Source organism: Lacerta agilis, chromosome 11, assembly GCF_009819535.1.
Source record: "Lacerta agilis isolate rLacAgi1 chromosome 11, rLacAgi1.pri, whole genome shotgun sequence".
Classification (NCBI taxonomy): Eukaryota; Metazoa; Chordata; class Lepidosauria; order Squamata; family Lacertidae; genus Lacerta; species Lacerta agilis.
In genome coordinates, this window is record NC_046322.1 from 6,678,810 (window position 1) to 6,691,748 (window position 12,939).

Consider the following 12,939-nt stretch of genomic DNA (forward strand, 5'->3'; position numbering starts at 1 on the left):
ATCAAACATCGCCAGAATCCGGGAATGGCCCCTTCCGGTTCTGACCCCAACAAAAGAGTTTCGGTATACGAAAACCCCGCCTTCCATCCTTTCGTTTCACCCCTCAACGCCTTTGGGGCGACGGAAATTGTGTGCCTCCTTCATCGTCCCTGGGGCTAGGGGTTTGCAGGGTCTCTCCGACATCCCCAGAGCCTCGACCCTCCATCTCCTGAGACCCATGCCCCTCCCCGCTGGAAGCCTCACTGCTCCCTCCGCTTCCAGAGGAGATGCTGCTGGTCAGGTAGGGCCGGTGCTCTCTGTAGCATCCCAAGAGCCCTTCCACCACCTTGCGCTGTGCCGGGGACAGTTCCCTGACAAGTTCTAACCCAGTTTTTTTCATTGCAAAAGAAGAAGACGACGAAGCCTTGAGGTCCCATTGCCTGCCCCTTCTCACTCTTTATTTCAAGCTGTTTTTCAGGCATTGTCATGACTGTTGACTCTGACAAATTTGAAATAAGAAATGCTCGTTCTTTGGGAGGAAACAGTTGATTAAACTGACAGAGACAAATAGCTTGGAGGCATTTCTGGTGGCCCTCTTAACCCCTTTCCCTGCAAATATGCATCCGGGGAGATGGCAGAGAGCGAGAGGGGTCAGGAAGGCTCTCATCTTGGGGGTCTATGAATGGCGGCGGGAGCCCCGCAATATGAAATGCTGATTATTTGCAGTCCTTAACTCAATACAGATGTGTCGTGCTGTTCTTCTGCTCATGAATATTTTGAAACAAGACCGCAATACTGCTGGACTGCATGCATGGACAGACATGCAGGATGACTTGCGGCGATTAGACTCATGTTTATACCATTTGCTACCCGTAGTTCTGGGAAGTAGTTTACATAAAATGCAAATACATGTGCATGCAACAGACACAACTGCGACAAAGCAATGAAATGCAAATGTCTGGATCTACAGTACAGTTGTACCTTGGAAGTCGAAGGGAATCCATTCTGGAAGTCCGTTCGACTTCCAAAATGTTTGAAAACCAAAGCATAGCTTCTTGATTGGCTTCTTGATTGGCTTGATTGTCTGTTGCATGCACATGTATTTGCTGCAGGAAGCTCCTGCAGCCAATCGGAAGCCGCTGAAGCCCCATCGGACATTCAGCTTCCAAAAATAGTCACTTCCGGATTTGCGATGTTTGGGAGCCAAAACATTCGGGGACTAAGCTGTACTACTTCCAAGGTATGACTATACAAGAAAAAGTTGGAGTACAAGAAAAAAAAATCCATCTTTCCGGGGCCTGTAGATCAGGGGGTACAATTTCAATCTACAACTTAGCTTCTTCCCTCTTTCCTTATGGCAGATAAGGAGCCTGTTATGGTTGGCACCTTCTTTTCTGCAGCTCCTTAAAATATATTAGGTTTAGGCATGCCTATCCTGTCATGGATGCTTTTGTTGAGATTCCTGCATTTCAGGGGGTTGGACTAGATGACCATCGGTGTCTCTTCTGACACTACAATTCTATGATTCTATTAAGACAGTGTTTTTCAACCACTGTTCTGCGGCACACTAGTGTGCCGCGAGATGTTGCCTGGTGTGCCGTGGGAAAAATTGAAAAATTCAAAAGAATTACTTTATATATAGTCAATATAGGCACAGAGTTAATTTTTTTAACATTTTCTAATGGTGGTGTGCCTCGTGATTTTTTTTCATGAAACAAGTGTGCCTTTGCCCAAAAAAGGTTGAAAAACACTCTATTAAGACACCCAGAAGTTGCACTTGTTTCATTTATTTTTTAGCCAACGTTAGTTCCAATCACAATTTGAATAGTTTCAAATACCTGCTTATCGTCGATGTTTCTTAACATTTCTTCCTATATACATAAAAGGGTAAGGCTGTCGTCACGCTGCAGTTGAGGAACAGCAGGCAGTCAAGCCAACTGTGTGGGTGGCAGGCAGCACCAGGCAAGCTGGTTTAATGGCGGGGGGAGCACTGCGAAACATCCCCTCCCCTCTGTTAAACACGCCTGCAGTGAGGTTTAACAGTGGGACGTGTGTTTCACAGAGTGGTTTGGAAACTGTTGTGTGATATTCTCCCCCTTCTTTTAAAAGGGTTTTGGGCACGAGCAGGGAGGAGAAAGGCTTGGGGCGAGCAGTTTCTTATTTTTTTTTGTACGCTCCTTGGAAATTTTCTTGCGGTCAAGTGGTATATAAATTCTGTTAAATAAATAAAAACAAGACAAAAGCATTTGTGCAAAACAAGGAACTGTGCAGATATTGTAACCTAAGGTGGAGGACTGGGCATGGTGCAAATCTTTTATTTTTATTTATGGAACAGAAGGTATAACGTGTACTAGTTCTATTCTGTTTGATGAGGGCCTAACAAGCATTTAATGCAATTGCAAGGTGCACAAATGGTGTGTGAGAAAGAAAGACAGACAGAGAGAGAAATATTAATATTTCTTTTTTCCAGTTCCTTAATTTTTGCACTCCTACACCAATCCTTCTTGTTGATCTGACGACTTTTGAAGTGTGCTACACAGATCTACTGAACTAGCTACATATGCAAATGAGGCTAAGATTAATTAACACCTCTTATTCTCTGTGTACAGAACTGGATGAGAAATGTAATTGCAGCCACAAGACTTATTCTGCTGTCTTTTTTGGAAAAAAAATATGTGTATCTCTAGACTCATCATAATGACAGTCTTGAAATAAATGAGTAGAGAGAAGAATCCCTCTAAATGTTCTTAATTAAATAACTAGTGTAACTCTGCAACATAGATCAAAGCCTGCTGATTTTCAAATGTGTTTTTTTTTTTTTTTCAGATGTATGTGGTATTTTAAGTGGGCAATATGTTTTTCTGCTCTTGAGTGGAGGTAACCCAGGAAAATTTGAGATTTTTGTTGTTCAGTCGTTCAGTCGTGTCCCACTCTTTGTGACCCCATGGACCAGAGCACGCCAGGCACCCCTATCCTCCACTGCCACCGGCAGTTTGGCCAAACTCATGCTAGTCGCTTCGAGAACACTGTCCAACCATCTCATCCTCTGTCGTCCCCTTTTCCTTGTGCCCTCCATCTTTCCCAGCATCAGGGAATTTGAGATTAGTGTGGCTTAAACATATCTGTGAGTGTGTGGCCTTTTTAAAAATCACATCCATCTTTAAATGGGCCCTGTAAAGTAGGTAATAGGGATCCACCCCATTTTCCTGCAATAACAAATGCAGTGTGGAATGTAGCAATGCAAATAATCAGCACCTATTGGACCATGCCTGTTACATCATCGATGTTTGAGCAACATGGACTCTAACCCTCCTAGCTGAGGCTTCCCCCATAGCTGAGATCTTTCAACAGAAAATACTCCACATGGATTATGGAACCTTATCAGATTTTGATAATTTTGTTTTGTCTACTTCTCCTTTAAATCCATTCATTTCAATGGTATTTTCTTCTGAATGTTTAATTTTATTTAAGCTGCTTAGATGGCATTAGATATAGGTAGGTAGCCGTGTTGGTCTGCCATAGTCGACACAAAATAAAAAAATACTTACAGTAGCACCTTAGAGACCAACTAAGTTGGTTATTGGTATGAGCTTTCGTGTGCATGCACACATCTTCAGATACATTAGATGGCATTATTAAGCAGTATATAAATCTTGCTTTTACAGTGGTACCTCCGATTGCGAACGGGATCCGTTCCGGAGGTCCTGCCGCATCCCAAGGAATTCGCAACTGGGGGACTGCTTCTGTGCATGTGTGCAGTGTGGTTTAGTGCTTCTGCACATGCGGGAGTGGCAAAACCCAGGAAAATACTTCCGGGTTTGCCACTTCCGCAACCCGGAGTTTACATTACCCGAGGGTAACGTAAGCCGAGGGTCCACTGTAAAAGTGTGTGTGCATTGCATAGTTAAACTACGGAACTCATTGCCATGGGAGACACTGGTGGCCACCAAGTTGGATGACTTTAGAAGAGGATCAGACAACTTGACAATGGATAAGACTAGCTACTAGCCAGGATGACTGCTCTGCCTCCACAGTTGAAAGCAATAATGCTTCTGAATACCAGTTGTCAGAAACTGCTGGAGGGGAGAGTGCTCTTGTGTAATAGCTTAACAGTATACAAACACTGTGGCTACAGGAGCCAAGCTAGAGGGGCACCACTTTGGTCAAGGATAGAAACTTGACTTCTCACCAGGAATGATGAAATCCTGCGTGGCATAGTGGTTAAGAGCAGTGGACTCGTAATCTGGTGAACTGGGTTTGATTCCCCGCTCCTCCACATGCAGCTGCTGGGTGACCTTGGGCTACTCACACTTCTCTGAAGTCTCTCAGCCTCACTCACCTCACAGAGTGTTTGTGGTGGGGGAGGAAGGGAAAGAAGATTGTTAGCCGCTTTGAGACTCCTTCGGGTAGTGATAAAGCAGGATATCAAATCCAAACTGTTCTTCTTCTCCTCCTCCTCCTTCTGTAAATTCAACACTATCTACCCAAGGCTTTTATTTCCAAACAGGGCATCATGCCAAGTCTTCTTCATCCGAAGAGACTTTCTGGATCCATTCAGGGGGCTGTCTGGTCCAGCATGCTGCTTCCAGCTGTGGTTGTGTAGGTAGTATGATGGCAACAGCCCTCTCCTGCTTTTTCTCCCAACAATGAACTTGGATATTGCAGTTTGTTATCAAGACCAATGCCACTAACAGACCCTCTCCTCAACCTCAGGCTGGATGCTTGTAGCAAGCAGCAATTGCCTCCCAGCCAAGCAGGTGTGGACCTTCCAGTTGAGAATTCAGACACAACAGTATTTCTTTCACACACACACACACACACACACAGCCTGTGCGTTTTCCCTTCAGACATTGTGCTGTAGGGGGAAAGCTAGGAAGGAAAATCACAGAGCAGCCCGGAACAGCAAAGGCGAAAGAAGACCTCTGGCATGTAGGGCCTCTGGGAGAGCAATCCATACCTAGAATTAATATTTGCAATATTTTTTCTGTCCACTGCATATTATTGTTGTTGTTGTTGTTGTTGTTGTTGTTTTTTTTTCATTTTTTCTCAAGCCTACCCTTTACCTAGGAGCCTGGTGTAAGCATCTTTACTTAGAACTAAGGCTCAGTGAGTCCTCTATAATTTATTTCCTAGTAAATATGCTCATTAAGAGGAATGTTGATGGCTGCCACCCATGATGGCTATAATCTGCCTCCATGGTTGCAAGCAGCAGTGATTCTGAATACTGGTTGTTGTAAACCACAGGAAGGGATGGTGCTCTTGTGTTTGAGGGCCACTGGGTTCTGTTTGTGGGCCACTGTGAGAACTAGATTCTGGACTAGATGGGCAGTCAACCTGATCCAGCAGACTCTTCTTACCGTAGCCCACAATCTAAAGCAGGCATCCCCAACCTGTGGCCCTCCAGATGTTTTGGCCTACAACTCCCATGATCCCTAGCTAACAGGACACCTAGTCCCTAGCTAGTCCAGCATCTAGTGGTCAGGGGTGATAGGAATTGTAGCCCAAAATATCTGGAGGGCTGAAGGTTGGGGATGCCTGATCTAAAGACTCAGATGGAGTGTAAGGACCAAGTTACTTCCTCGGTTGGGGGGAGAACCTTCAGTACCTCATTTCAGTCCCTTGTGGCCAACCCCAAGGTCACAGACCTGCTGCTGTCCTTTGACACAGCAGATGAGTTCCCTGCAGTCTCCACAGCCTTTGCTGAAACCTGTAAGCACGAAATAAGCCTGTTCCTCCAGGGAGGTGGGGCCCACCACAATACATGCCTTGGCAGCCTACTTAAGGCTTCAGTTGGCTCCAGCTCCCTGCAGGGACAGCATCTCCCATAGTTGCATTCGCAAGTTCCTTTAGAGCTATCCAAGGTCCTGGATATGCTCCTCCTTTGCTGCACCAGTCTAAGAACTTTCTCCCCCCAAATGACAAATCAGATCATAGAATCATAAAATCACAGAGTTGGAAGAGACCACAAGGGCCATCCAGTCCAACCCCCTGCCAAGCAGGAAACACCATCAAAGCATTCCTGACAGATGGCTGTCAAGCCTCCGCTTAAAGACCTCCAAAGAAGGAGACTCCACCACACTCCTTGGCAGCAAATCCCACTGTCCAACAGCTCTTACTGTCAGGAAGTTCTTCCTAATGTTTAGGTGGAATCTTCTTTCCTGATGCTCTCTGGAACCCGCAAGCAGGGCATGGAGAAAGTGGATCTACCTCCATTACTTCTCTCAAAGCACTTTGTAGTCTAGAGGTACCCTGCTCGTTGGCTAACTTGGCTATCTTGCCCCAGTAGCTGTTGGCAGAACTTGGTTCCATCTGTTTTGCCTAATCCAGTGGTTAAAGGTAAAGGTAAAGGGACCCCTGACCATCAGGTCCAGTCGTGTCCGACTCTGGGGTTGCGGCACTCATCTCGCTCTATAGGCCGAGGGAGCCGGCATTTGTCCGCAGACAGCTTCCGGGTCATGTGGCCAGCATGACAAAGCCGCTTCTGGTGAACCAGAGCAGCGCACGGAAATGCCGTTTACCTTCCCGCCAGAGCGGTCCCTATTTATCTACTTACACTTTGACGTGCTTTCGAACTGCTAGGTGGGCAGGAGCTGGGACTGAGCAATGGGAGCTCACCCCGTGGCAGGGATTCGAACCGCCGACCTTCTGATCAGCTAGCCCTAGACTCTGTGGTTTAACCCACACAATAATAATAAACCTTTGGGCTACCACCCCTTTGGTTCCATAAACTCGTCCCCAGTGCCCACCATAAGTGCCGCCTCGTGTCAAAAATTGTGGGTGCCCACAACAAATGGCTTCAACTTCATTGACTTGGGTGATGGGCTCAGCTCCCGCAAATATATTATTTTGCGTGCTGAAGCATCCATGGCTCCCTGGAGTTGGCGCCAGTGGTTCCCAGTGTGTGTGTGTGTGTGTGTGTGTGTGCTTCATGCCGCTGGAAATGTTTACAGCTCCTCCGTTTTCATTTGTTTTGGGGTGGTGCATTTAACTGGCGTGGTCTTTCCACTTTTGAGAGTCAGCTGGTTTATTACCATTTGAAAAGGAGTATGTCTCATAAAGGGGGGGGGGGGTGGCGAGCATGAAGGGCATAGTGTGCTCTCCACCCCCCTCTGAAAAATGCAAAATAATCACAACTTCAGGTAGAATAATGAGCTCTCATTGCTTTGAGCCAAGGTGGAATGCTCTCATAAATGATTCATAGTCAACCAACTGACAATATAAATGAAGAAATTCTCAGTTTTCATTCTGTAGCCCCCACCCCCAGCAGCAGCATCTTATTTCATTATTTTTTGTGGCTTTTGTCTTGTCTGTGTTTTGTGTGCTCTGTCTGTTGTAGGGCTGGCCACTCTATCTATCTATCTATCTATCTATCTATCTATGCACAAATAAATAAATACATACACAAGTATACATACACATTCATATACACACGTGCGCACATTTACACAAAACACAGAGAAACACACACATATCATAGAATTGTAAGGGAGTGACAGGGTCATCTGGTCTCTCCCCCTGCAATGCAGGAATATTTTGTCCAAAATCACCAGAATGCCTATATTACGCAAATCCAGTTGACAAAACATGTAAACGTAATAGCCCGTATAGTAACAATCGCAAAGTTATTTACTAGAGGCTACTTCTCAAAAATTAGATTTGTTGTGGTCGTTCAGTCGTTCAGTTGTGTCCGACTCTTTGTGACCCCATGGAACTGAGCACGCCAGGCACCCCTATCTTTCACTGCCTCCCGCAGTTTGGTCAAACTCATGCTAGTCGCTTCGAGAACACTGTCCAACCATCTCATCCTCTGTTGTCCCCTTCTCCTTGTGCCCTCCATCTTTCCCAACATCAGGGTCTTTTCTAGGGAGTCTTCTCTTCTCATGAGGTGGCCAAAGTACTGAAGCCTCAACTTCAGGATCTGTCCTTCAAAAATTAGATACAGCTTCTCAAATTCTCAAAATCAACATTGTAACATAATATATTAAAATGTAGCTTTTCAGTTGACCACCAAGTCCAGTAGGTAAAGGTAAAGGTAAAGGGACCCCTGACCATTAGGTCTAGTCATGTCTGACTCTGGGGTTGCGGCACTAATCTCGCTTTATTGGCTGAGGGAGCCGGCATACAGCTTACGGGTCATGTGGCCAGCATGACTAAGCCGCTTCTGGCAAACCAGAGCAGCGCACGGAAACGCCGTTTATCTTCCCACCAGAGCGGTACCTATTTATCTACTTGCACTTTGACGTGCTTTCGAGCTGCTAGGTGGGCAGGAGCTGGGACTGAGCAACGGGAGCTCACCCCATCGCGGGGATTCGCACCGCCGATCTTCTGATCAGCAAGCCCTAGGCTCTGTGGTCTAACCCACAGCACCACCCGCATCCAGTATGTACAAGAAACAAATCCTATTTTGTCAGTGCCGTACAATATTCTTTTCTAATTTCTTCATCTTCTCTTGTGTTCTTTTGTCTGAAGTATTCCTTAGAAGAGTGGCATGAAATAATATTTTGTCCAACATGGGGCTCGAACCCACAACCCCAAAATTAAGTTTTGTGTGAGACACACACACACACACACACACAGAGAGAGAGAGAGAGAGAGAGAGAGAGAGAGAGAGAGTTTCAAGCTATCTAGAAGAGTATATTCCCTCATGCAAATCTGCCCAGGTTTTGAGATCTAGGGGTGTGCTTCCCTCGGTCTCTCCACCCACACAGGCACACTTGGTGGGGGTGCAGGAGAGCGCCTCCTTGGTGGTGGCTCCCAGAGTTTGGAACTCTGTCCCTGGATAAACAAGACTGGCTCCCTCTTTTATGCTTCCTGCCAGCAGATGGAAAACTTCCTTGTTCCAAAAGGCTTTGGGGAACTGACTTCTTTTAATGAAAGGGCTGAAATGATCCTTGAAAAGTTTTGCACTTAGCAACAAGTTTTGCCCGGCAACAGGGTTGCCTTGGCAACAGACTTCTTTATAAGGCATGCTCTGGAGGAGAGAGAGGTCAGGGCTGGTTATTCTGTCCAGACAGCTGAATGTCAGAGAGGAGGAATCGTTCCCCTTACATGGTTTTACTTTATTTTCCTTAGACCAGTAATTTTATAAGTTGTAACGTTTAATTGCGGGAGGCAGTGAAAGATAGGCGTTTAATTGTGGGAGGCAGTGAAAGATAGGCGTGCCTGGCATGCTCTGGTCCATGGGGGTCACAAAGAGTCGGACACGACTGAACGACTGAACAACAACAACGTTTAATTATTCCATAAGTGCTTCAAGCATAACTGGAATGGGTGAGGTGTTTATTCCCATGTGGGAATCCGCCAGCAGATGAGCTGAACTGAGGGGGTGGGTGGGATTTTGGCTGATTCTGCTGACTGAAAAAAGCAACCCCAAATGATTGGCGCAGGGCTCTGAAAGTAAATAAAGATGCAATAATAATTAATGATAATCCACCTTCTCTCCAAATGCAGGCAAACTTTTCCACATCGATTTTGGCTACATCCTGGGCCGTGACCCAAAACCTCTTCCCCCACCCATGAAGCTGAACAAAGAGATGGTGGAAGGCATGGGGGGGACGCAGAGCGAGCAATACCAGGAGTTCCGCAAGCAGTGCTACACAGCTTTCCTCCACCTGCGCAGGTAACCTTTTAAGCTCTTCTGCTGCTGGGCTGACCAACCGGTTCTCCCTTCGCTTTTGAGCAGAGAGGCTGGCTGGCTGGCACAATCACAAACGCAGTCTTTTCGTTTTCACCATCACACTCTTCTCCTGCTCCTTCTTTATTCCTTTAATGTTTTTATTTTTTAAAACAAAACAAAACAAAAACATTCCTCTGTTGCAGGCACGTCCAACTCTCTAGAGAATACGGTCTACTCCCAGTATAATAAAACCGGCAGTGATCTAACCATTGTCATTGTCAAAAGTTGTCGAGATTTTTTTGGAGAGCATTGGCAAGGGTTGTTGTTGACCTTCTTTGGGGGAACATTTATGGTGACGGCAGCGTAAATGGAACATAGCCCCGGGGGGAGGGGCGCAGAGCGATTAATCAGGAGCACACAGGTGATCACTTTTCTTAATCCACCAATCGACCTGAAGCACCCCAGGGATCGACCTGTAGATTGCTGTCACCCGGTTGGACATGTCTGCTCTATTCCATAAAAAAACAAAGCGAAAATCCTGGTTGTAATTCTAACATCCTAATTTGGAATTTTCCTTTTACACTGCATTACCTGTTGTGTTATGCAAATGTGGCCTTTGGATCGATATTAAAAGGTAAAGGATCCCTGACAGTTAAGTCCAGTCGCGAACGACTCTGGGGTTGCGGTACTCATCTCGCTTTAATGGCCGAGGGAGCCAGCGGTTGTCCGCAGACAGCTTCCGGGTCATGTGGCCAGCATGACTGAGCCGCTTCTGGCGAAACCAGAGCAGCGCTCCTGCAAACCTAGCCGTTCGAAAGCACGTCAAAGTGCAAGTAGATAAATAGGTCCTGCGAGAAGGTAAACGGCGTTTCCGTGTGCTGCTCTGGTTCGCCAGAAGCTGCTTAGTCATGCTGGCCACTTGACCCGGAAGCTGTACTCCAGCTCCCTCGGCCAGTAAAACGAGATAAGAGCCGCAACCCCAGAGTCGTCCGCAACTAGACCTAATGGCCAGAGGTCTCTTTACCTTTAAAACAAGGAATTAAGCAGGTAAGGAAGTGTCGGGCAGATAGACAAAAGTGCCATCTGAACGCAGCCTTTTAGTGGCGATCCTTGGGAGACAGACGTGAGGGAAGTAGTGCTCCATCTTCTTGAAAAGTAGAGATGGGAGGGAGAAAGCAATGCCTTTGATAAGCTGTCGTTGATAATGCATTAGAAGCAATTCAGCAGAATGAGAAAACAAGGTTATTAATCGGTGAGCTCGGTTACTCCCATCTCTCCCTAGAATCATTGCAACAGGATTAACCTGTGCAGGTGACATTCAGAGCATCAGTTTGTTTGTTGTTCAGTCGTTCAGTCATGTCCGACTCTTCGTGACCCCATGGACCAGAGCACGCCAGGCACGCGTATCTTTCACTGCTTCCCACAGTTTGGCCAAACTCATGCTAGTCGCTTCGAGAACACTGTCCAACCTTCTCGTCCTCTGTCGTCCCCTTCTCCTTGTGCCCTCCATCTTTCCCAACATCAGCATCAGTCTTCTCTTCTCATGAGGTGGCCAAAGTACTGGATCTGTCCTTCTAGTGAGCACTCAGGGCTGATTTCTTTAAGAATGGATCGGTTTGATCTTCTTGCAGTCCATGGGACTCTCAAGAGTCTCCTCCAGCACCATAATGTATAAAAGGCTATTGTCTGTAGTATAAAGGAGCTTCGTGTGTTTGTTCCTATGTACCCAGAAGTGTCAGGAAATGATCCAGATGGACCTCACTGGGAGGTGGACTCACAGGGAAGAGCAACAGGTCTAAGGGAAGACGTGAGCGAAGAGAGAACAGGTGTGAAGAGCTTTAAAGGTGAAGACGACAAACTGGAAATAGATGCCGACAGTGACTGAGAGCTACTGTTCAGTCTTCAGGGAAGAGGTGATGGCGGCGATAGCGTCCGGAGAGAAAGATGACTTGAGCAGAATTGAAAATTCTTTCTAGTAGCACCTTAGAGACCAACTGAGTTTGTTCCTGGTATGAGCTTTCGTGTGCATGCACACGAAAGCTCATACCAGGAACAAACTCAGTTGGTCTCTAAGGTGCTACTAGAAAGAATTTTCGATTTTGTTTTGACTATGGCAGACCAACACGGCTACCCACCTGTAACTTGAGCAGAATTGTCGACTAAAGAGGAGTGATGTGGCACGAGGTTAGGCCCACGGAGAGGACATTATAGATACGAGATGATCAGAGCAAGGTTAAAGTGGCATTACTTACGAATTGGTCCCAGGTGCTGAGGAATTGCCTTCTCTCTTAATTTATGGATAGCTGGATGTCCGGAGTTGTACAAAGAAGCGCTAATAGACAATAAGATTAAAAGGTGAAGAGCGTTGAGGATCTAGCGGTTCCAACTTGATTGTCTCTCGAAACGCTCCTGATAATGTGTAATAAAACGTTGCCGGCGCAGCCTTTTGTCTCCAGAATGCCTGAACGGGAATGAATTTAAATGGCTCGACACCTTGATTGGATCTTTTTTTTTATGATGTATGTGGAACAAAACGCACAAAAGTGAGGAATATTAAAGATAATAGTTGGAGAGAAAGACACTTGGAATTTGCGCCCAAGGAATTCATTTCAGGGTGGGGTGAGATACGGGAGAAGCTTGCTCAAGAAGATAGCGGGAGACTGGGGGGAATAAAACCCACAATCTCCCCCCCCCCCGTTAAATATATATAAAGCGTCTAGGAAGAATCAGTGAGATATCTATTCTGAAAACCAGACTGCAGTCTGGGGAGTCTCTCAAGTAACTCTGAATGGCTGTATAAATATATTTAAAAGACGCTGAAAGCTGGTGGTGGGAGAGAACACAGTTCAAATGAAAACACCCTGAAATAGAAAAGAAAGGGAATAATTTGTTAAAAGAATTATTTTTCTGTCTTCATCTTCTGTCTTCACGGGAGATTCTCCCCACCCTCTTGCTCCTGTCACAGGAAAATGTCATTGTTCGACGGTGATGCTTTCTGTTCTTCGCTAGCTAATTAATTGCGTTTCAGTTCAGCATTGGTAGTGTTTAGCAAGGCTGGGGGAAAGTCTCGATTTTTAAGGCTTTGTGTCTTCTGTGGCACAGGGAGAAGGAAGATAAATGCAGCTTAACCGCAGTTGATCTATTGAGGACTTCATTTCCTTGCCTTAATGACCCGTTGTGCAAGGAGACACTCGAAAAGCACAAGAACACGAGAGCAACCTTGGTGGATCACGCCCTGAGTTCATCTAATCCAGCTTCCTCTTCCTCGTGCCCTTCAGGAAGTTTTGGACTACAATTCCTTTCATCCCTTGTCATCAACCCCAGACAGCTCTTCAACCCCAGCT

General features: G+C 46.1%; 1 protein-coding gene across 2 annotated transcripts in view; it reads left to right on the forward strand.

Annotated features, from left to right (window-relative positions):
* PIK3C3 (phosphatidylinositol 3-kinase catalytic subunit type 3) overlaps nucleotides 1–12,939 on the forward strand; it is a 111,544-nt gene that overhangs the window by 67,206 nt on the left and 31,399 nt on the right. For both annotated transcript variants that reach the window (XM_033164180.1, XM_033164181.1), the window contains one exon: nucleotides 9,430–9,598. In XM_033164180.1, the coding sequence (XP_033020071.1) occupies nucleotides 9,430–9,598 (169 nt within the window). The remainder of the gene's footprint in view (nucleotides 1–9,429; nucleotides 9,599–12,939) is intronic.